Source organism: Pseudophryne corroboree, chromosome 9, assembly GCF_028390025.1.
Source record: "Pseudophryne corroboree isolate aPseCor3 chromosome 9, aPseCor3.hap2, whole genome shotgun sequence".
Taxonomy (NCBI): domain Eukaryota; kingdom Metazoa; phylum Chordata; class Amphibia; order Anura; family Myobatrachidae; genus Pseudophryne; species Pseudophryne corroboree.
This window is the reverse complement of record NC_086452.1, coordinates 177,102,658-177,126,084: the sequence shown is the minus strand read 5'-3', so window position 1 is coordinate 177,126,084 and position 23,427 is coordinate 177,102,658. Positions and strand designations below refer to the sequence as shown.

The 23,427-nt window shown below is 46.0% G+C and overlaps 1 protein-coding gene across 1 annotated transcript in view; it reads left to right on the top strand.

Moving 5' to 3' along the window:
• The window catches only part of LOC134956857 (calcium-activated chloride channel regulator 1-like), a 135,467-nt gene that overhangs the window by 58,552 nt on the left and 53,488 nt on the right, over window positions 1–23,427 (top strand). Inside the window, exon 5 of the mRNA XM_063938752.1 lies at window positions 19,144–19,321. Coding sequence (XP_063794822.1) covers window positions 19,144–19,321 — 178 coding nt within the window. The remainder of the gene's footprint in view (window positions 1–19,143; window positions 19,322–23,427) is intronic.

Genomic DNA, 23,427 nt, shown 5'->3' with positions numbered 1-23,427 from the left:
GAATTGTCCTTGGGCCCTCCCACCCACCCATATGTTGTATAAACAGGACATGCACACTTTAACCAACCCATCATTTCAGTGACAGGGTCTGCCACACGACTGTGACTGAAATGACGGGTTGGTTTGGACCCCCACCAAAAAAGAAGCAATTAATCTCTCCTTGCACAACCTGGCTCTACAGAGGCAAGATGTCCACCTCATCATCATCCTCCGATATATCACTGTGTACATCCCCCTCCTCACAGATTATCAATTCGTCCCCACTGGAATCCACCATCTCAGCTCCCTGTGTACTTTGTGGAGGCAATTGCTGCTGGTCAATGTCTCCACGGAGGAATTGATTATAATTCATTTTAATGAACATCATCTTCTCCACATTTTCTGGAAGTAACCTCGTACGCCGATTGCTGACAAGGTGAGCGGCGGCACTAAACACTCTTTCGGAGTACACACTTGTGGGAGGGCAACTTAGGTAGAATAAAGCCAGTTTGTGCAAGGGCCTCCAAATTGCCTCTTTTTCCTGCCAGTATAAGTACGGACTGTCTGACGTGCCTACTTGGATGCGGTCACTCATATAATCCTCCACCATTCTTTCAATGGGGAGAGAATCATATGCAGTGACAGTAGACGACATGTCCGTAATCGTTGACAGGTCCTTCAGACCGGACCAGATGTCAGCATCAGCAGTCGCTCCAGACTGCCCTGCATCACCGCCAGCGGGTGGGCTCGGAATTCTGAGCCTTTTCCTCGCACCCCCAGTTGCGGGAGAATGTGAAGGAGGAGATGTTGACAGGTCGCGTTCCGCTTGACTTGACAATTTTCTCACCAGCAGGTCTTTCAACCCCAGCAGACTTGTGTCTGCCGGAAAGAGAGATCCAAGGTAGGTTTTAAATCTAGGATCGAGCACGGTGGCCAAAATGTAGTGCTCTGATTTCAACAGATTGACCACCCGTGAATCCTTGTTAAGCGAATTAAGGGCTCCATCCACAAGTCCCACATGCCTAGCGGAATCGCTCCGTGTTAGCTCCTCCTACAATGTCTCCAGCTTCTTCTGCAAAAGCCTGATGAGGGGAATGACCTGACTCAGGCGGCAGTGTCTGAACTGACTTCACGTGTGGCAAGTTCAAAGGGCAGCAGAACCTTGCACAACGTTGAAATCATTCTCCACTGCGCTTGAGACAGGTGCATTCCACCTCCTATATCGTGCTGAATTGTATAGGCTTGAATGGCCTTTTGCTGCTCCTCCAACCTCTGAAGCATATATAGGGTTGAATTCCACCTCGTTACCACTTCTTGCTTCAGATGATGGCAGGGCAGGTTCAGGCGTTTTTGGTGTTGCTCCAGTCTTCTGTACGTGGTGCCTGTACGCCGAAAGTGTCCCGCAATTCTTCTGGCCACCGACAGCATCTCTTGCACGCCCCTGTCGTTTTTAAAAAAATTCTGCACCACCAAATTCAAGGTATGTGCAAAACATGGGACGTGCTGGAATTTGCCCATATTTAATGCACGCACAATATTGCTGGCGTTGTCCGATGCCACAAATCCACAGGAGAGTCCAATTGGGGTAAGCCATTCCGCGATGATCTTCCTCAGTTGCCGTAAGAGGTTTTCAGCTGTGTGCGTATTCTGGAAACCGGTGATACAAAGCGTAGCCTGCCTAGGAAAGAGTTGGCGTTTGCGAGATGCTGCTACTGGTGCCGCCGCTGCTGTTCTTGCGGCGGGAGTCCATACATCTACCCAGTGGGCTGTCACAGTCATATAGTCCTGACCCTGCCCTGCTCCACTTGTCCACATGTCCGTGGTTAAGTGGACATTGGGTACAGCTGCATTTTTTAGGACACTGGTGACTCTTTTTCTGAGGTCTGTGTACATTTTCGGTATCGCCTGCCTAGAGAAATGGAACCTAGATGGTATTTGGTACCGGGGACACAGTACCTCCAACAAGTCTCTAGTTGGCTCTGCAGTAATGATGGATACCGGAACCACGTTTCTCACCACCCAGGATGCCAAGGCCTCAGTTATCCGCTTTGCAGCAGGATGACTGCTGTGATATTTCATCTTCCTCGCAAAGGACTGTTGGACAGTCAATTGCTTGGTGGAAGTAGTAAAAGTGGTCTTATGATTTCCCCTCTGGGATGACCATCGACTCCCAGCAGCAACAACAGCAGCGCCAGCAGCAGTAGGCGTTACACGCAAGGATGCATCGGAGGAATCCCAGGCAGGAGAGGAATCGTCAGAATTGCCAGTGACATGGCCTGCAGGACTATTGGCATTCCTGGGGAAGGAGGAAATTGACACTGAGGGAGTTGGTGGGGTGGTTTGCGTGAGCTTGGTTACAAGAGGAAGGGATTTACTGGTCAGTGGACTGCTTCCGCTGTCGCCCAAAGTTTTTGAACTTGTCACTGACTTATGATGAATGCGCTGCAGGTGACGTATAAGGGAGGATGTTCCGAGGTGGTTAACGTCCTTACCCCTACTTATTACAGCTTGACAAAGGCAACACATGGCTTGACAAATGTTGTCCGCATTTCTGTTGAAATACTTCCACACCGAAGAGCTGATTTTTTTGGTATTTTCACCAGGCATGTCAACGGCCATATTCCTCCCACGGACAACAGGTGTCTCCCCGGGTGCCTGACTTAAACAAACCACCTCACCATCAGAATCCTCCTTGTCAATTTCCTCCCCAGCGCCAGCAACACCCATATCCTCCTCATCCTGGTGTACTTCAACACTGACATCTTCAATCTGACTATCAGGAACTGGACTGCGGGTGCTCCTTCCAGCACTTGCAGGGGGCGTGCAAATGGTGGAAGGCGCATGCTCTTCACGTCCAGTGTTGGGAAGGTCAGACATCGCAACCGACACAATTGGACTCTCCTTGTGGATTTGGGATTTCGAAGAACGCACAGTTCTTTGCGGTGCTTTTGCCAGCTTGAGTCTTTTCATTTTTCTAGCGAGAGGCTGAGTGCTTCCATCCTCATGTGAAGCTGAACCACTAGCCATGAACATAGGCCAGGGCCTCAGCCGTTCCTTGCCACTCCGTGTGGTAAATGGCATATTGGCAAGTTTACGCTTCTCCTCCGACAATTTTATTTTAGATTTTGGAGTCCTTTTTTTACTGATATTTGGTGTTTTGGATTTTACATGCTCTGTACTATGACATTGGGCATCGGCCTTGGCAGACGACGTTGCTGGCATTTCATCGTCTCGGCCATGACTAGTGGCAGCAGCTTCAGCACGAGGTGGAAGTGGATCTTGATCTTTCCCTAATTTTGGAACCTCAACATTTTTGTTCTCCATATTTTAATAGGCACAACTAAAAGGCACCTCAGGTAAACAATGGAGATGGATGGATACTAGTATACTTATGGATGGACGAGCGACTGCCGACACAGAGGTAGCTACAGCCGTGGACTACCGTACTGTGTCTGCTGCTAATATAGACTGGATAATAATGAGATGAAATCAATATATATATATATAATATCACTAGTACTGCAGCCGGACAGGTATATATATTTATTATGTAATGACTGATGACGGACCTGCTGGACACTGTCAGCTCAGCAGCACCGCAGACTGCTACAGTAAGCTACTATAGTAGTATGTATAAAGAAGAAAGAAAGAAAAAAAAACCACGGGTAGGTGGTATACAATTATGGATGGACGAGCGACTGCCGACACAGAGGTAGCTACAGCCGTGGACTACCGTACTGTGTCTGCTGCTAATATAGACTGGATGATAATGAGATGAAATCAATATATATATATATAATATCACACTAGTACTGCAGCCGGACAGGTAGATATATTTATTATGTAATGACTGATGACGGACCTGCTGGACACTGTCAGCTCAGCAGCACCGCAGACTGCTACAGTAAGCTACTATAGTAGTATGTATAAAGAAGAAAGAAAAAAAAAAACCACGGGTAGGTGGTATACAATTATGGATGGACGAGCGACTGCCGACACAGAGGTAGCTACAGCCGTGGACTACCGTACTGTGTCTGCTGCTAATATAGACTGGATGATAATGAGATGAAATCAATATATATATATATAATATCACACTAGTACTGCAGCCGGACAGGTATATATATTTATTATGTAATGACTGATGACGGACCTGCTGGACACTGTCAGCTCAGCAGCACCGCAGACTGCTACAGTAAGCTACTATAGTAGTATGTATAAAGAAGAAAGAAAAAAAAAACCACGGGTAGGTGGTATACAATTATGGATGGACGAGCGACTGCCGACACAGAGGTAGCTACAGCCGTGGACTACCGTACTGTGTCTGCTGCTAATATTGACTGGATGATAATGAGATGAAATCAATATATATATATATAATATCACACTAGTACTGCAGCCGGACAGGTAGATATATTTATTATGTAATGACTGATGACGGACCTGCTGGACACTGTCAGCTCAGCAGCACTGCAGACTGCTACAGTAAGCTACTATAGTAGTATGTATAAAGAAGAAAGAAAAAAAAAACCACGGGTAGGTGGTATACAATTATGGATGGACGAGCGACTGCCGACACAGAGGTAGCTACAGCCGTGGACTACCGTACTGTGTCTGCTGCTAATATAGACTGGATGATAATGAGATGAAATCAATATATATATATATATATATATATATATATAATATCACTAGTACTGCAGCCGGACAGGTATATATATTTATTATGTAATGACTGATGACGGACCTGCTGGACACTGTCAGCTCAGCAGCACCGCAGACTGCTACAGTAAGCTACTATAGTAGTATGTATAAAGAAGAAGAAAGAAAAAAAAAAAAACGGGTAGGTGGTATACAATATTATATATATATGAAATACAATTATATATATATATATTATATATATTAAACTGGTGGTGATTATTAAACTGGTGGTCAGGTCACTGGTCACACTATCAGCAACTTGCAAGTAGTACTCCTAAGCAGACAATCACAATATATATTATACTGGTGGTCAGTGTGGTCACAATGGCAGTGTGGCACTCTGGCAGCAAAAGTGTGCACTGTACGTTATATGTACTCCTGAGTCCTGCTCTCAGACTCTAACTGCTCCCCACTGTCAGTGTCTCCCCCACAAGTCAGATATACATTATACAGTCACACTATCTATCTATCACTTCAGCAAGTAGTAGTACTCCTCCTAATGCTCCCCAAAATTACTACTGTGTCTCTCTCTACTCTAGTCTCACTCTCTTCTCTATAAACGGAGAGGACGCCAGCCACGTCCTCTCCCTATGAATCTCAATGCACGTGTGAAAATGGCGGCGACGCGCGGCTCCTTATATAGAATCCGAGTCTCGCAATAGAATCCGAGCCTCGCGAGAATCCGACAGCGGGATGATGACGTTCAGGCGCGCTCGGGTTAACCGAGCAAGGCGGGAAGATCCGAGTCGCTCGGCCCCGTGTAAAAAAAAATGAAGTTCGGGCGGGTTCGGATTCCGAGGAACCGAACCCGCTCATCTCTAAAAGAAACTGTTGTTCATAGAAAACCAGCATGCTGTTAGTATGCTTTTAATAAAGCAAAATATTTCCTAGCTACGCTGACTTGCGGCATGCATATATTTCCAGCCTAATTATATCCAATCCTTTAATGTAGAAAGTCCGTGCTTGGAAGGTCTTTTGCTAAAGATCCTTTTTCACCAAGTTAGTACTTAGTCTGCTGGTTTATTTTGTAGTCTGCCAAGCAGAAAGAAAGTTAATGGTTAATTTGCCAAACATAAAAATTTTTTAGTATGCAGATTAGCTTAAGACAGTTCCTATGTTGGCTTCTACCATAGATGAATGTAATTTGTGCATGCAGATAGAGATATTTCTTATGCAAACTTTAAAATGGTGCAATTGCAATTAAGCATGGTCATGCTGATCTAAAACAGGTAATTTACCACATCCTCATCTGACCGCTCGGTGGGACCACACTGGCAAGATCTGCTGCATTACCTCACATGATTGGGACGGGACATACCTCCGGACAAGGCTCATAATACAGGTTTACAGCACCAGAGCCGGGAGAGAATGGAGATCCAATACCCACAATGAGGATGTGGTAAATTACCTGTTTTAGATCAGCATGGCCATGGTTCAGAATACGGTGCAGGCAAGAGAGAGCGCGGCAGGGTAGTGCTGAATACATCCGTTTTGTGACAACACATACACACAACACGCACACATAAAACAAAAATCACACAGGACTTTAACAAAAAAAGAAAAAAAACAGACTGGGAATGGAAAACACACCTCAAATAAACAAATGCAGAGGAAGAAACAAGACAACTTATTAAAAAAAAAACCTCCCCACAAGCAATCACCTTATATCACTTTATATCTTTCTCCTTATGATTTCCTACAACTTTCACCATCTCCACTAAGCTCCTCACAAACCAACAATGTGAAAGAAGCAAGCTGTCTATTTCTATGTCAGGTAAAGTACCATTAAATTAATATGGAATAGCTGCTATTCTACACTGGTCAGTTTCTATGATGTCATTTGCCTGACGTCACAACAGGGTGGGCATTTACATGTGCCAGCGCAGTTGTGATGTCAGTCCTTGATGGTCTCTGCAGCAAGTGTACAGGCGGTCGACTGACTGCCCGTACACAGAGCACGATGCGCCAATATATCTGCAGATCTATCAGCCATCGGCTGTGCTGCACAGCTGACGTGAAATATCTGTGAAGTGTGAACAATGTCATTCACAGATATATCGCTGGTACACACACCCCAATGTGCCCACGATATATCGACCATTCAATTGGACGGCCGATATATTAGCCAGTATGTACCAGGCATAATCAGTGGTGTCGAGAGAGGGGGGGTGGGAGAGGGTACAAATTACCCAGGCCCAGGTCTGATGGAGGAGCCCAGTGAGGGTCCAGTAGGTGCCCAGGCCCCATCCCCCTTACCTGTCAGCTGCAGCTCTTCTCCTCAGCCCAGCACACTCTGCTGTGTACAGGGCAGCAGTGTGGCCATGGAGGTGCTTAAAATACAATATTTCTCTTACGTCCTAGAGGATGCTGGGGTCCACTTCATGACCATAGGGTATAGACGGTTCCGCAGGAGCCATGGGCACTCTTAAGACTTTTCAATGGGTGTGAACTGGCTCCTCCCTCTATGCCCCTCCTCCAGACCTCAGTTTTAGAAATGTGCCCAGGCAGACTGGATGCACTCCAGAGGAGCTCTACTGAGTTTCTCTGAAAAGACTTATGTTAGGTTTTTTATTTTCAGGGAGAACTGCTGGCAACAGTCTCCCTGCTTTATGGGACTGAGGGGGCAGAAGTAGGAACCAACTTCCTGAAGAGTTTCATGGCTCTGCTTCTGGCTGACAGGACACCATTAGCTCCTGTCTGGGTGAAAGAAATACGTGATAGTATGCATCCTATCAATAGGAGATTAGATACGTCTGAATCTCATGCAGAATGCTGGAGAAAATCTGTGGAAGATGTGATATTTCAGGGTTCTGTTCTTCCATCCGCAGGCGACCCCTCTGGGTCACATAAGAGACTGTTTGCAAATATTGTGAATACTGATACCGACACGGACACTGATTCCTGTGTCGACGATAGTGACTCCAGGGAAATAGATCATAAATTGGCAAAAAATATACAATATATGATTGTGGCTATAAGGGAGGTTCTGGAAGTCAGGTAAGCCACTCCTGTACCTCAGGAGAAGGCCTATTTCTATAAAGAAAAGAAATCTAAAGTAACGTTCCCTCCTACCCACGAGCTGAATACTCTCTTTGAAGGGGTGTGGGTGAATCCCGAAAAGAAATTTCATATTCCCAAGAGGATTCAGATAGCTTATCCTTTCCCTGTGGAGGACAGAAAAAATGGGAGTCATCCCATGTGTTAGACAGTGCACTGTCCAGGTTGACAAAGAAGGTAATTCTCCCTGCACCTGGCACGGCTTCACTAAAGGAGCCGGCAGACCGCAAAATGGAGACTACATTGAAATCCATTTATGTTGCCAATGGTTAGCTACTCAGGCCCACAATTGCTTGCGCGTGGGTGAGTCGCGCTATTGAAAAATGGTCAGAAAGCCTGTCATCGGAAATTGACACGATTGATAAAGATGAGATACTCCTTAAGTTAGTGAATATTAAAGATGCTGCCGCATACATGGTAGAGGCAATGAAAGATATTGGACTCTTGGGATCAACAGTCGCTACCATGGCAGTATCGGCTCGGCGGGCGTTGTGGATTCGCCAGTGGAACGCGGATGCAGATTCCAAACGGAATATGGAGGCTCTCCCATATAAAGGTGAGGCCTCATTTGGTGATGGACTAGATGCGTTAGTCTCGGCGGCTACCGCAGGTAAGTCAACTTTTTTGCCTTCTGCTCCTGCACCGGCAAAAAAGACATATCACTCTCACATGCAGTCCTTTCGGCCCAATAAATACAAAAAGGCAAAAGGTTCCCCCTTCTTTGCAGGTAGGGGAAGGGGAAAGGGAAAGACGTCCACAGTGGCTTCAGGATCCCAGGAGTAGAAGTCAACCCCTACTTCTGCCAAATCTACAGCATGACACTGGGGCTTCCTTGCGGGAGACCGCTTGGGTGGGGGCACGTCTCAAACTGTTCAGCCAAGGTTGTATTCAGTCTGACCTGGACCCCTGGGTTTTGCAGATAGTATCCCAGGGGTACAAGCTGGAGTTTCAAGACGTTCCCCATGCCAATTTTTCAAATCGACCTTGCCAGCTTCTCTTCCAGAACGAGAGGCAGTAACAGCGGCAATTCAAAAATTATGTCGGGATCAGGTCGTAGTCCTGGTACCTTTGTCACAACAAGGGGAGGGGTTTTATTCAAGCCTCTTGGTAGTTCCAAAGCCGGACGGCTCGGTCAGACCAATCCTAAACCTAAAAAATCTGAATCTCTACTTGAAACGGTTCAAGTTCAAGATGGAATCACTCAGGGCAGTTATTTCCAGTCTGGAGAAGGGGGATTACATGGTGTCAGTAGACATAAAGGATGCTTACCTGCATGTTCCCATTTATCCTCTTCACCAGGCTTATCTGAGATTCGCAGTTCAGGATTGCCATTACCAGTTCCAGACTAGTGATGAGCACCGGAAATTTTTCGGGTTTTGTGTTTTGGTTTTGGGTTCGGTTCCGCGGCCGTGTTTTGGGTTCGAACGCGATTTTGGCAAAACCTCACCGAATTTTTTTTGTCGGATTCGGGTGTGTTTTGGATTCGGGTGTTTTTTTCAAAAAACCCTAAAAAACAGCTTAAATCATAGAATTTGGGGGTCATTTTGATCCCAAAGTATTATTAACCTCAATAACCATAATTTCCACTCATTTTCAGTCTATTCTGAACACCTCACACCTCACAATATTATTTTTAGTCCTAAAATTTGCACCGAGGTCGCTGGATGGCTAAGCTAAGCGACCCAAGTGGCCGACACAAACACCTGGCCCATCTAGGAGTTGCACTGCAGTGTCACGCAGGATGGCCCTTCCAAAAAACACTCCCCAAACAGCACATGACGCAAAGAAAAAAAGAGGCGCAATGAGGTAGCTGTGTGAGTAAGCTAAGCGACCCTAGTGGCCGACACAAACACCTGGCCCATCTAGGAGTGGCACTGCAGTGTCACGCAGGATGGCCCTTCCAAAAAACACTCCCCAAACAGCACATGACGCAAAGAAAAAAAGAGGCGCAATGAGGTAGCTGTGTGAGTAAGCTAAGCGACCCTAGTGGCCGACACAAACACCTGGCCCATCTAGGAGTGGCACTGCAGTGTCACGCAGGATGGCCCTTCCAAAAAACACCCCCCAAACAGCACATGACGCAAAGAAAAATGAAAGAAAAAAGAGGTGCTAGATGGAATTGTCCTTGGGCCCTCCCACCCACCCTTATGTTGTATAAACAGGACATGCACACTTTAACCAACCCATCATTTCAGTGACAGGGTCTGCCACACGACTGTGACTGAAATGACGGGTTGGTTTGGAGCCCCACCAAAAAAAGAAGCAATTAATCTCTCCTTGCACAAACTGTACAGAGGCAAGATGTCCACCTCATCATCATCCTCCGATATATTACCGTGTACATCCTCCTCCTCACAGATTATCAATTCGTCCCCACTGGAATCCACCATCTCAGCTCCCTGTGTACTTTGTGGAGGCAATTGCTGCTGGTCAATGTCTCCACGGAGGAATTGATTATAATTCATTTTAATAAACATCATCTTCTCCACATTTTCTGGATGTAACCTCGTACGCCGATTGCTGACAAGGTGAGCGGCGGCACTAAACACTCTTTCGGAGTACACACTTGTGGGAGGGCAACTTAGGTAGAATAAAGCCAGTTTGTGCAAGGGCCTCCAAATTGCCTCTTTTTCCTGCCAGTACAAGTACGGACTGTCTGACGTGCCTACTTGGATGCGGTCACTCATATAATCCTCCACCATTCTTTCAATGGGGAGAGAATCATATGCAGTGACAGTAGACGACATGTCCGTAATCGTTGGCAGGTCCTTCAGTCCGGACCAGATGTCAGCATCAGCAGTCGCTCCAGACTGCCCTGCATCACCGCCAGCGGGTGGGCTCGGAATTCTGAGCCTTTTCCTCGCACCCCCAGTTGCGGGAGAATGTGAAGGAGGAGATGTTGACAGGTCGCGTTCCGCTTGACTTGACAATTTTGTCACCAGCAGTTCTTTGAACCCCAGCAGACTTGTGTCTGCCGGAAAGAGAGATCCAAGGTAGGTTTTAAATCTAGGATCGAGCACGGTGGCCAAAATGTAGTGCTCTGATTTCAACAGATTGACCACCCGTGAATCCTTGTTAAGCGAATTAAGGGCTCCACCCACAAGTCCCACATGCCTAGCGGAATCGCTCTGTGTTAGCTCCTCCTTCAATGTCTCCAGCTTCTTCTGCAAAAGCCTGATGAGGGGAATGACCTGACTCAGGCTGGCAGTGTCTGAACTGACTTCACGTGTGGCAAGTTCAAAAGGTTGCAGAACCTTGCACAACGTTGAAATCATTCTCCACTGCGCTTGAGACAGGTGCATTCCACCTCCTATATCGTGCTCAGTTGTATAGGCTTGAATGGCCTTTTGCTGCTCCTCCAACCTCTGAAGCATATAGAGGGTTGAATTCCACCTCGTTACCACTTCTTGCTTCAGATGATGGCAGGGCAGGTTCAGGCGTTTTTGGTGGTGCTCCAGTCTTCTGTACGTGGTGCCTGTACGCCGAAAGTGTCCCGCAATTCTTCTGGCCACCGACAGCATCTCTTGCACGCCCCTCTCGTTTTTTAAATAATTCTGCACCACCAAATTCAAGGTATGTGCAAAACATGGGACGTGCTGGAATTTGCCCAGATTTAATGCACACACAATATTGCTGGCGTTGTCCGATGCCACAAATCCACAGGAGAGTCCAATTGGGGTAAGCCATTCTGCGATGATCTTCCTCAGTTGCCGTAAGAGGTTTTTAGCTGTGTGCGTATTCTGGAAAGCGGTGATACAAAGCGTAGCCTGCCTAGGAAAGAGTTGGCGTTTGCGAGATGCTGCTACTGGTGCCGCCGCTGCTGTTCTTGCGGCGGGAGTCCATACATCTACCCAGTGGGCTGTCACAGTCATATAGTCCTGAGTCTGCCCTGCTCCACTTGTCCACATGTCCGTGGTTAAGTGGACATTGGGTACAACTGCATTTTTTAGGACACTGGTGAGTCTTTTTCTGAGGTCTGTGTACATTTTCGGTATCGCCTGCCTAGAGAAATGGAACCTAGATGGTATTTGGTTCCGGGGACACAGTACCTCCAACAAGTCTCTAGTTGCCTCTGCAGTAATGATGGATACCGGAACCACGTTTCTCACCGCCCAGGATGCCAAGGCCTCAGTTATCCGCTTTGCAGCAGGATGACTGCTGTGATATTTCATCTTCCTCGCAAAGGACTGTTGGACAGTCAATTGCTTTGTGGAAGTAGTAAAAGTGGTCTTACGAGTACGACTTCCCCTCTGGGATGACCATCGACTCCCAGCAGCAACAACAGCAGCGCCAGCAGCAGTAGGCGTTACACGCAAGGATGCATCGGAGGAATCCCAGGCAGGAGAGGACTCGTCAGAATTGCCAGTGACATGGCCTGCAGGACTATTGGCATTCCTGGGGAAGGAGGAAATTGACACTGAGGGAGTTGGTGGGGTGGTTTGCGTGAGCTTGGTTACAAGAGGAAGGGATTTACTGGTCAATGGACTGCTTCCGCTGTCGCCCAAAGTTTTTGAACTTGTCACTGACTTATGATGAATGCGCTGCAGGTGACGTATAAGGGAGGATGTTCCGAGGTGGTTAACGTCCTTACCCCTACTTATTACAGCTTGACAAAGGCAACACACGGCTTGACAAATGTTGTCCGCATTTCTGTTGAAATACTTCCACACCGAAGAGCTGATTTTTTTGGTATTTTCACCAGGCATGTCAATGGCCCTATTCCTCCCACGGACAACAGGTGTCTCCCCGGGTGCCTGACTTAAACAAACCACCTCACCATCAGAATCCTCCTGGTCAATTTCCTCCCCAGCGCCAGCAACACCCATATCCTCCTCATCCTGGTGTACTTCAACACTGACATCTTCAATCTGACTATCAGGAACTGGACTGCGGGTGCTCCTTCCAGCACTTGCAGGGGGGCGTGCAAATGGTGGAAGGCGCATGCTCTTCACGTCCAGTGTTGGGAAGGTCAGGCATCGCAAACGACACAATTGGACTCTCCTTGTGGATTTGTGATTTCGAAGAACGCACAGTTCTTTGCGGTGCTTTTGCCAGCTTGAGTCTTTTCATTTTTCTAGCGAGAGGCTGAGTGCTTCCATCCTCATGTGAAGCTGAACCACTAGCCATGAACATAGGCCAGGGCCTCAGCCGTTCCTTGCCACTCCGTGTGGTAAATGGCATATTGGCAAGTTTACGCTTCTCCTCCGACATTTTTATTTTAGATTTTTGAGTCCTTTTTTTACTGATATTTGGTGTTTTGGATTTTACATGCTCTGTACTATGACATTGGGCATCGGCCTTGGCAGACGACGTTGCTGGCATTTCATCGTCTCGGCCATGACTAGTGGCAGCAGCTTCAGCACGAGGTGGAAGTCGATCTTGATCTTTCCCTATTTTTGGAACCTCAACATTTTTGTTCTCCATATTTTAATAGGCACAACTAAAAGGCACCTCAGGTAAACAATGGAGATGGATGGATACTAGTATACTTATGGATTGACGAGCGACTGACGACACAGAGGTAGCTACAGCCGTGGACTACCGTACTGCGTCTGCTGCTAATATAGACTGGATGATAATGATATAAAAAAAATATATATATATCACTACTGCAGCCGGACAGGTATATATTATATAATGACGGACCTGCTGGACACTGTCAGCTCAGCACTGCAGACTCCTAAAGTAAGCTACTAGTAGTATCAAGAAGATAGAAAAAAAAAAACCCACCACAGGTAGGTGGTATACAATTATGGATGGACTAGCGACTGCCGACACAGAGGTAGCTACAGCCGTGGACTACCGTACTGCGTCTGCTGCTAATATAGACTGGATGATAATGATATAAAATATATATATATATATATCACTACTGCAGCCGGACAGGTATATATTATATAATGACGGACCTGCTGGACACTGTCAGCTCAGCACTGCAGACTCCTAAAGTAAGCTACTAGTATCAAGAAGATAGAAAAAAAAAAACACCACAGGTAGGTGGTATACAATTATGGATGGACGAGCGACTGCCGACACAGAGGTAGCTACAGCCGTGGACTACCGTACTGCGTCTGCTGCTAATATAGACTGGATGATAATGATATAAAAAAATATATATATATCACTACTGCAGCCGGACAGGTATATATTATATAATGACGGACCTGCTGGACACTGTCAGCTCAGCACTGCAGACTCCTAAAGTATGCTACTAGTAGTATCAAGAAGATAGAAAAAAAAAACCACCACAGGTAGGTGGTATACAATTATGGATGGTCTAGCGACTGCCGACACAGAGGTAGCTACAGCCGTGGACTACCGTACTGCGTCTGCTGCTAATATAGACTGGATGATAATGATATAAAAAAAATATATATATATCACTACTGCAGCCGGACAGGTATATATTATATAATGACGGACCTGCTGGACACTGTCAGCTCAGCACTGCAGACTCCTAAAGTAAGCTACTAGTAGTATCAAGAAGATAGAGAAAAAAAAACACCACAGGTAGGTGGTATACAATTATGGATGGACTAGCGACTGCCGACACAGAGGTAGCTACAGCCGTGGACTACCGTACTGCGTCTGCTGCTAATATAGACTGGATGATAATGATATAAAAAATATATATATATATATCACTACCGCAGCCGGACAGGTATATATTATATAATGACGGACCTGCTGGACACTGTCAGCTCAGCACTGCAGACTCCTAAAGTAAGCTACTAGTAGTATCAAGAAGATAGAAAAAAAAAAACACCACAGGTAGGTGGTATACAATTATGGATGGACTAGCGACTGCCGACACAGAGGTAGCTACAGCCGTGGACTACCGTACTGCGTCTGCTGCTAATATAGACTGGATGATAATGATATAAAAATATATATATATATCACTACTGCAGCCGGACAGGTATATATTATATAATGACGGACCTGCTGGACACTGTCAGCTCAGCACTGCAGACTCCTAAAGTAAGCTACTAGTAGTATCAAGAAGATAGAAAAAAAAAAAAAAACACCACAGGTAGGTGGTATACAATTATGGATGGACTAGCGACTGCCGACACAGAGGTAGCTACAGCCGTGGACTACCGTACTGTGTCTGCTGCTAATATAGACTGGATGATAATGAGATATAAAATATATATATATCACTACTGCAGCCGGACAGGTATATATTATATAATGACGGACCTGCTGGACACTGTCAGCTCAGCACTGCAGACTCCTAAAGTAAGCTACTAGTATCAAGAAGATAGAAAAAAAAAAAAACACCACAGGTAGGTGGTATACAATTATGGATGGACGAGCGACTGCCGACACAGAGGTAGCTACAGCCGTGGACTACCGTACTGCGTCTGCTGCAGTGCTAATATAGACTGGATGATAATGATATAAAAAATATATATATATCACTACTGCAGCCGGACAGGTATATATTATATAATGACGGACCTGCTGGACACTGTCAGCAGAATGCGTTTATAGAATAAAAACACCACACGACGAGTGTTTAACTTTTTCAGGCAGACAATCACAATATACTGGTGGTCAGTGGTCACTGGTCAGTCACACTGGCACTGGCAGTGGCACTCTGGCAGCAAAAGTGTGCACTGTTAAAATATGTACTCCTGCTATAACTGCTCCCCAGTCTCCCCCACAATTAAGCTGTGTGAGCAGTGAGCACTCAGCACAGTCAGATATACAGTATTACATAGATGATGCAGCACACTGAGGGCACACTGAGGCTGAGCACAGATATGGTATGTGACTGTGTCACACTGTGTATCGTTTTTTTTCAGGCAGAGAACGGATTAATTAAACTGGTGGTCACTGGTCACACTATCAGCAAGTAGTACTCCGTCCTAATATGCTCCCCAAAATTAGTAAATCAAGTGTCTCTACTCTTTACTACTCTCTAGTCTACTCTAAACGGAGAGGACGCCAGCCACGTCCTCTCCCTATCAATCTCAATGCACGTGTGAAAATGGCGGCGACGCGCGGCTCCTTATATAGAATCCGAGTCTCGCGATAGAATACGAGCCTCGCGAGAATCCGACAGCGGGATGATGACGTTCGGGCGCGCTCGGGTTAGCCGAGCAAGGCGGGAAGATCCGAGTCTGCCTCGGACCCGTGTAAAAAGCGTGAAGTTCGGGGGGGTTTGGTTTCCGAGAAACCGAACCCGCTCATCACTATTCCAGACGTTGCCTTTCGGTCTATCCACGGTGCTGAGGGTATTCACCAAGGTGATGGCGGAGATGATGGTCCTCTTTCGTCAAAAAGGAGTCAATATAATTCCTTATCTGGACGATCTCCTGATAAAGGCGAGATCCAGGGAACAGTTGCTACAGAACATCACACTCTCCCTGTCCATACTCCAACAACACGGTTGGATCATAAATTTTACAAAGTCACAGTTGGAACTGACGTCAAGATTGTCTTTTCTCGGGATGATTCTGGACACAGAAGTTCAGAGAGTATTTCTTCCAGTGGAAAGGGCTCTTGAAATCCAGAAAATGGTAAAACAGATCTTGAAACCATCAAGTGTGTCGATCCATCAGTGCATTCGGTTGTTGGGGAAAATGGTGGCGGCCTACGAGGCCAAACAGTTTGGCAGGTACCATGCCAGAGTATTCCAGTGGGACCTGTTGGACAAGTGGTCGGGTTCCCACCTACACATGCACCGGAAGATAGTCCTGTTGTCAAAAGCCAGGATTTCGCTCCTGTGGTGGCTACACAGGTCGCACCTACTAGAGGGACGCAGGTTCGGGATTCAGGACTGGGTCCTGGTTACCACGGATGCAAGTCTCCGAGGCTGGGGAGCTGTCACTCAGGGGGAAAGCTTCCAAGGAAAATGGTCAAGTCAGGAAGCCTGCTGCAGATCCAGTTGGACAATGTAACAGCAGTCGCGTACATAAACAGGCAGGGCGGAACAAAAAGCAGAACGGCAATGGCAGAGGTGACAAAGATCCTCCTCTGGGCAGAAAGACATGTAAATGCTCTGTCGGCAATTTTCATTCCGGGAGTAGACAACTGGGAAACAGACTTCCTCAGCAGACACGATCTCCATCCAGGAGAGTGGGGCCTCCACCAAGAAGTCTTCGCAGAGGTGACAAGTCTTTGGGGAGTTCCTCAAATAGACATGATGGCATCTCGTCTCAACAAGAAGCTTCAGAAATATTGTTCCAGGTTGAGAGACCCTAAAGCAATAGCAGTGGATGCTCTAGTGACCCTGTGGGTATTCCGGTCAGTGTATGTCTTCCCTCCACTTCCGCTGATCCCAAAAGTTCTCAGGATCATAAGAAGAACAAGGGTTTGAGCAATCTTAATTGCCCCAGACTGACCAAGGAGGGCTTGGTACCCAGATCTTCAGGAGTTGCTCATAAAAGATCCTCGGCCTCTTCCTCTTCGTGAGGACCTGCTGCAGCAGGGGCCGTGCGTGTATCAAGACTTACCGCGGCTACGTTTGACGACATGGCTGTTGAGCGCCGGATCCTAGCCCGAAAGGGTATTCCAAAGAAAGTCATTCCCACACTTATTCAGGCCAGGAAAGGAGTAACGTCGAAACATTACCACCATATTTGGAGAAATTATGTGTCTTGGTGTGAATCCAAGAAGGCTCCTACGGAAGAGTTTCAGTTGGGACGTTTTCTCCATTTTCTGATTGCTGGTGTTGAGGCGGGCCTTCGATTGGGGTCAATCAAGGTCCAGATTTCGGCCTTGTCAATTTTCTTCCAAAAACAAATAGCCGCTCTTCCAGAGGTTCAGACCTTCGTGAAAGGGGTTCTGCACATCTAGCCTCCATTTGTGCCTCCAGTGACACCATGGGACCTTAATGTGGTGTTGCGGTTCCTTCAATCGGATTGGTTTGAGCCTCTACAAGAGATAGAGTTGAAGTTTCTCACTTGGAAAGTGGTGATGCTTTTGGCATCGTCATATGCAAGGCGGGTATCTGAATTGGGGGCCTTGTCGCACAAGAGCCCTTACCTGGTCTTCCATGAAGATAGGGCAGAGTTGAGAACTCGCCAACATTTTCTTCCAAAGGTGGTTTCATCTTTCCACATAAACCAACATATTGTGGTGCCAGTAGTTACTGACACGTTCACTGAGTCAAAGTCTCTAGATGTGGCTAGAGCTTTGAAGATTGATGTCACTAGAACAGCTAGGATTCGGAAAACAGAGGCTCTGTTTGTCCTGTATGCTCCCAACAGGATTGGGTGTCCTGCTTCCAAGCAGACTATTGCGCGCTGGATCAGAGGTACGATTCAGAATGCATATTCTACGGCTGGATTGCCGTTACCTACATTGGTGAAGGCCCATTCTACTAGGAAGGTGGGCTCATCTTGGGCGGCTGCCCGGGGGGTCTCGGTATTACAACTTTGCCGAGCAGCTACTTGGTCAGGGTCAAACACATTTGCTAAGTTCTACAAGTTTGACACCTTGGCAGATGAAGACCTCAAGTTCGGTCAACTGGTGCCGCAGGGTCATCCGCACTCTCCCGCCCGTACTGGAGCTTTGGTATAAACCCCATGGTCATGAAGTGGACCCCAGCATCCTCTAGGACGTATGAGAAAATAGGATTTTGATACCTACCGGTAAATCCTTTTCTCCTAGTCCGTAGAGGATGCTGGGCGCCCGTCCCAGTGCGTACTTTACCTGCAGTTTTTTGTTCGATAGAATTTCACATGTTGTGTTATATTAGTTTCAGCATGTTGCTGTAATTGGCTCATGCCTGTTGGCGTGTGTTATGTTGAATGCCATGTTATGCGGCATGGTTGAGGTGTGAGCTGGTATGTACTGTATCTCACCACTAGTATTAAAGTAAATCCTTTCCTCGAAATGTCCGTCTCCCTGGGCACAGTTCCTATAACTGAGGTCTGGAGGAGGGCCATAGAGGGAGGAGCCAGTTCACATCCATTGAAAAGTCTAAAGAGTGCCCATGGCTCCTGCGGATCCGTCTATACTCTATGGTCATGAAGTGGACCACAGCATCCTCTACGGACTAGGAGAAAAGGATTTACCGGTAGGTATCAAAATCATATTTTTTCAGTGTTTTTTTCTAAAAGTACAATACCACACCTCCTGTGATTAGGCCACGCCCCTTGAAAAGTACCTGGCTCGGCTCTCGACTGCCCTGGGCATAACTGACACGAAACACGCTGCTTTGTAAATTTTGCTCTATCAGTCTGCATTCACTTCCTCCTACAGTTATTGTTTGAAAATCTTTCAGTAGGGAAAAAATACATCAAAATTATTTCTGATTGCTGCTTATCTATTAGGTCCTGGTGATGGAAAGCTAAATAAGTGACAACAGATAGATCAGAGATTACCTGTATTGCTATCAGTAGTCCAAGGTCTCCAGTATTCTGACCACATATGATTTTCCTGTACTAGGTGTTCGCATGATATTCTTGGGGTTAATGTAAAGAGCCAGTGCCAAGGAGATTCCTGTACTGTGCGGGCTTGCTATTTTGACTCTAGCACCGGTCTGTATGAGGAGGACTGCATTTTTGTTCCTATTGACAACCAGTTTGTCAAACACTCAATAATGTATTTGCAAGCATTGCCATCTGTAAGTATTACTTTATCTTACTAACATATCTATTATCTGATGTATGGAAATAATTTATTGTATGTGGACATATAATATATATTTTCTTTAAAGACACATTTTTCAGTGCTTTTGCATTTTTTGCTACAACAATGTAAATGTAAGGGAGTAAGGACGCAAATAAATATAACTATTAATGGTGAAATAATGGGAGTGAATACAGCCACGGAATATACTTCCATGAACGGAATCCGGTCTCTAGGTCGACACTATCTAGGTCGACCACTATTGGTCGACAGTAACTAGGTCGACATGGTTTCTAGGTCGACAGGGTCTCTAGGTCGACAATTTTTTCTTTTTTTGAACCTTTTCATATTTAGCGATCCACGTGGACTACGATTGGAATGGTAATCTTGCCCGAAGCATGACAGTGCACTAATTGGGGTTCCCGGTCACTCTACGAAGAAAACGACACCAAAAAAACATAAAAAAATTATGTCGACCTTTTGACCTGTCGACCTAGACCATGTCGGTGTAAATACCCTGTCGACCTAGAAAACCCTGTTGACCTAGTTACTGTCGACCAATTATGGTCGACCTAGACAGTGTCGACCTAGTTACTATCTACCTTCCATACAACACCCTCCATGAACAATGGAAGAGGAGGAGAGGAGGACAGGAGGACAGGAGAAGGAAATGCAAGGTTATGTGGTAATGTTAGTAAAGGAAAGGTAGGAAAGATTGATTGATAAGAAACTGGTGGCAGAAAGAATAGCAAAAGGAAGCCTATAGAGTGTCAGGTGTGGACCTCATGGCAAGTGATCCAAGGGGCCCATATTGTAGACAATTTGTTGGGATACCAGGAATCTTAGGACAGTGAATATACAAAAGACTGGAGTATCACTACTTGATTCACTAACCCCAATTGGGAACCTGTAACCTGTTACCAATATGCTGAATATACAGTGCATCAGGAAAGTATTCACAGCGCTTCATTTTTTCCACACTTTGTAATGTTACAGCCTTATTCCAAAATGGAATAAATTCATTTTTTCCCTCAAAATTCTACACACAATACCCCATAATGACAACGTGAAAAAAGTTTTTTGAGATTTCTACAAATTTATTCAAAATAAAAACTAAGAAATCACATGTACATAAGTATTCACAGCCTTTACCATGAAGATCAGGTGCATCATGTTTCCACTGATCATCCTTAAGATGTTCCTACAGCTTAATTGGAGTCCACCTGTGGTAAATTCAGTTGATTGGACATGATTTGTAAAGGCACACAACTGCCTGTATAAGGACCCACACTTGACAGTGCATTTCTGAGCACAAACCAAGCATGAAGTCAAAGGAATTGTCTGTAGACCTCCGAGACAGGATTGTCTCAAGGCACAAATCTGGGGAAGGGTACAGAAAAATATCTGCTGCTTTGAAGGTCCCAATAAGCACAGTGGCCTCCTTCATCCGTAAATGGAAGAAGTTCGGAACCACCAGGACTCTTCCTAGAGCTGGCCGACTGTCTAAACTGAGCGATCAGTGGAGAAGGGCCCTAGTCAGGGAGGTGACCAAGAACCCGATGGTCACTCTGTCAGAGCTACAGCATTCCTTTGTGGAGAGAGGAGAATCTTTCAGAAGGACAACCATCTCTGCAGCAATCCACCAATCAGGCCTGTATGGTAGAGTGGCCAGACGGAAGCCACTCCTTAGTAAAAAAAGCACATGGCAGCCCGCCCGGAGTTTGCCAAAATGCACCTGAAGGACTCTCAGACCATGAGAAACAAAATTCTCTGGTCTGATGAGACAAAGATTGAACTCTTTGGTGTGAATGCCAGGCTTCATGTTTGGAGGAAACCAGGCACCGCTCATCACCAGGCCAATACCATCCCTACAGTGAAGCATGGTGGGGGCAGCATCATTCTGTGGGGATGTTTTTCAGCAGCAGGAACTGGGAGACTAGCCTGGATAGAAGGAAAGATGAATGCAGTAAACTACAGATCATCCTGGATGAAAACCTGCTCCAGAGTGCTCTTGACCTCAGACTGGGGAGACAGTTCATCTTTCAGCAGGACAACAACCCTAAACACACAGCCAGGATATCAAAGGAGTGGCTTCAGGACAACTCTGTGAATGTCCTTGATTGGCCCAGCCAGAGCCCAGACTTCACAGATTGAACATCTCTGGAGAGATCTGAAAACGGCTGTGCACCGACGCTTCCCATCCAACCTGATCGAGCTTGAGAGGTGCTGCAAAGAAGAATGGGCGAAACTGCCCAAAGATAGGTGTGCCAAGCTTGTGGCATCATATTCAAAAAGACTTGAGGCTGTAATTGCTGCCAAAGGTGCATCAACAAAGTACTGAGCAAAGGCTGTAAATACTTAAGTCAGGCATTTTCAACCAGTGTGCCGTGGCACACTAGTGTGCCGCGACCAGCTGCAAGGTGTGCCGCGGAGCCAGAGCAGCTTCCTGCACCTTCAGAGTGAACTGGGCTCTTCTTAGAGGATCAGTCGTGTTACGGCCATGACCTATGCATTGAAAACGATGTGATATCATAGGTCACAGCCGCTGCGTCTCACCACCCAGCCAGGCAGCCCACCCGCCTGCATACACATCTTCCAGTTCCCGCCTGCATACACAGCTTTCCTTCCCACCCACATCCTCACCTGCCCGACCGCTCGCTGCTCAGTATTCGCAGAACTCCACTATGAACAACCCCCGCCACTGAGGGACAGGGAGGAGAACAGCTGATAATAACATTTATATTATTTCTCATGTGGGGAACAATACGAATTCAATAGGATTTATGTGGGGAGAATAAGAATTTATGGATTTACGGGGGGGGGGGGGGGGGAGACAATGTGAATAATTCATATGGGGAGAAATAGGATTTATGTGGGGAGCAATGTGATTGTTTTCTCTGTGTAGGCCAATGTATGTGTGGCTTTTTATTTATTTATTTTTTTACTGTGAGGGCCAATGTGTATGTTTTTTTTTTTCTGTGAGGAACTGATGGTGTGCCTTGGCAATTTTAAAATATTGTTTGGTGTGCCACGAGTAAAAAAAGGTTGAAAATCACTGACTTAAGTGCATGTGAGTTTTTTATTTTTATTAAATTTGCAAAAATCTCAAAAACACTTTTTTCACATTGTCATTATGGGGTATTGTGTGTAGAATTTTGACGGAAAAAATGAATTTATTCCAGTTTGTAATAAGGCTGTAACTTAACAAAATGTGGAAAAACTGAAATGCTGTGAATACTTTCCAGATGTACTGTACTTAGGAGGTCATTCCGAGTTGTTCGCTCGCAAGCGGATTTTAGCAGATTTGCTCATGCTAAGCCGCCGCCTACTGGGAGTGAATCTTAGCATTTTAAACTTGCTAACGATGTATTCGCAATATTGCGATTACACACCTCGTAGCAGTTTCTGAGTAGCTCCAGACTTACTCGGCATCTGCAATCATTTCACTGCTTGTCGTTCCTGGTCTGACGAACACACCCAGCGTTCGCCCAGACACTCCTCCGTTTCTCCGGCCACTCCTGCGTTTTTTCCGGAAACGGTAGCGTTTTTTCCCACACGCCCATAAAACAGCCTGTTTCCGCCCAGTAACACCCATTTCCTGTCAATCACATTACGATCGCCAGAACGGTGAAAAAGCCGTGAGTAAAATTACTAAGTGCATAGCAAATTTACTTGGCGCAGTCGCAGTGCGAACATTGCGCATGCGCATTAAGCGGAAAAACGCTGCGATGCGAAGATTTTTACCGAGCGAACAACTCGGAATGAGGGCCTTAATTCAGGGACCAATGTCATAAAATACCCTTCATATTAAAAGCACTATATGACTTGACAACTGTGATAGTCGATACCTTGTCACACTCACATCTATTTACATTTATCCGACTGAAATGTGGCATCACATGTGCCACTGTTTTCTGATCCCACCCTTATCAGTGATATCACATGAATATTAGTGCACACTGACTTACAGACATATTTTGTGTCTCAAACCAAGCTTACGGATAGGGGTATTCTGCCAGCAAACAAACATACATCTCTGCATACAGTATGGGCAAATATACACATTTGTTCTGTGCACGCAATGCATTAGCATCTATGGCC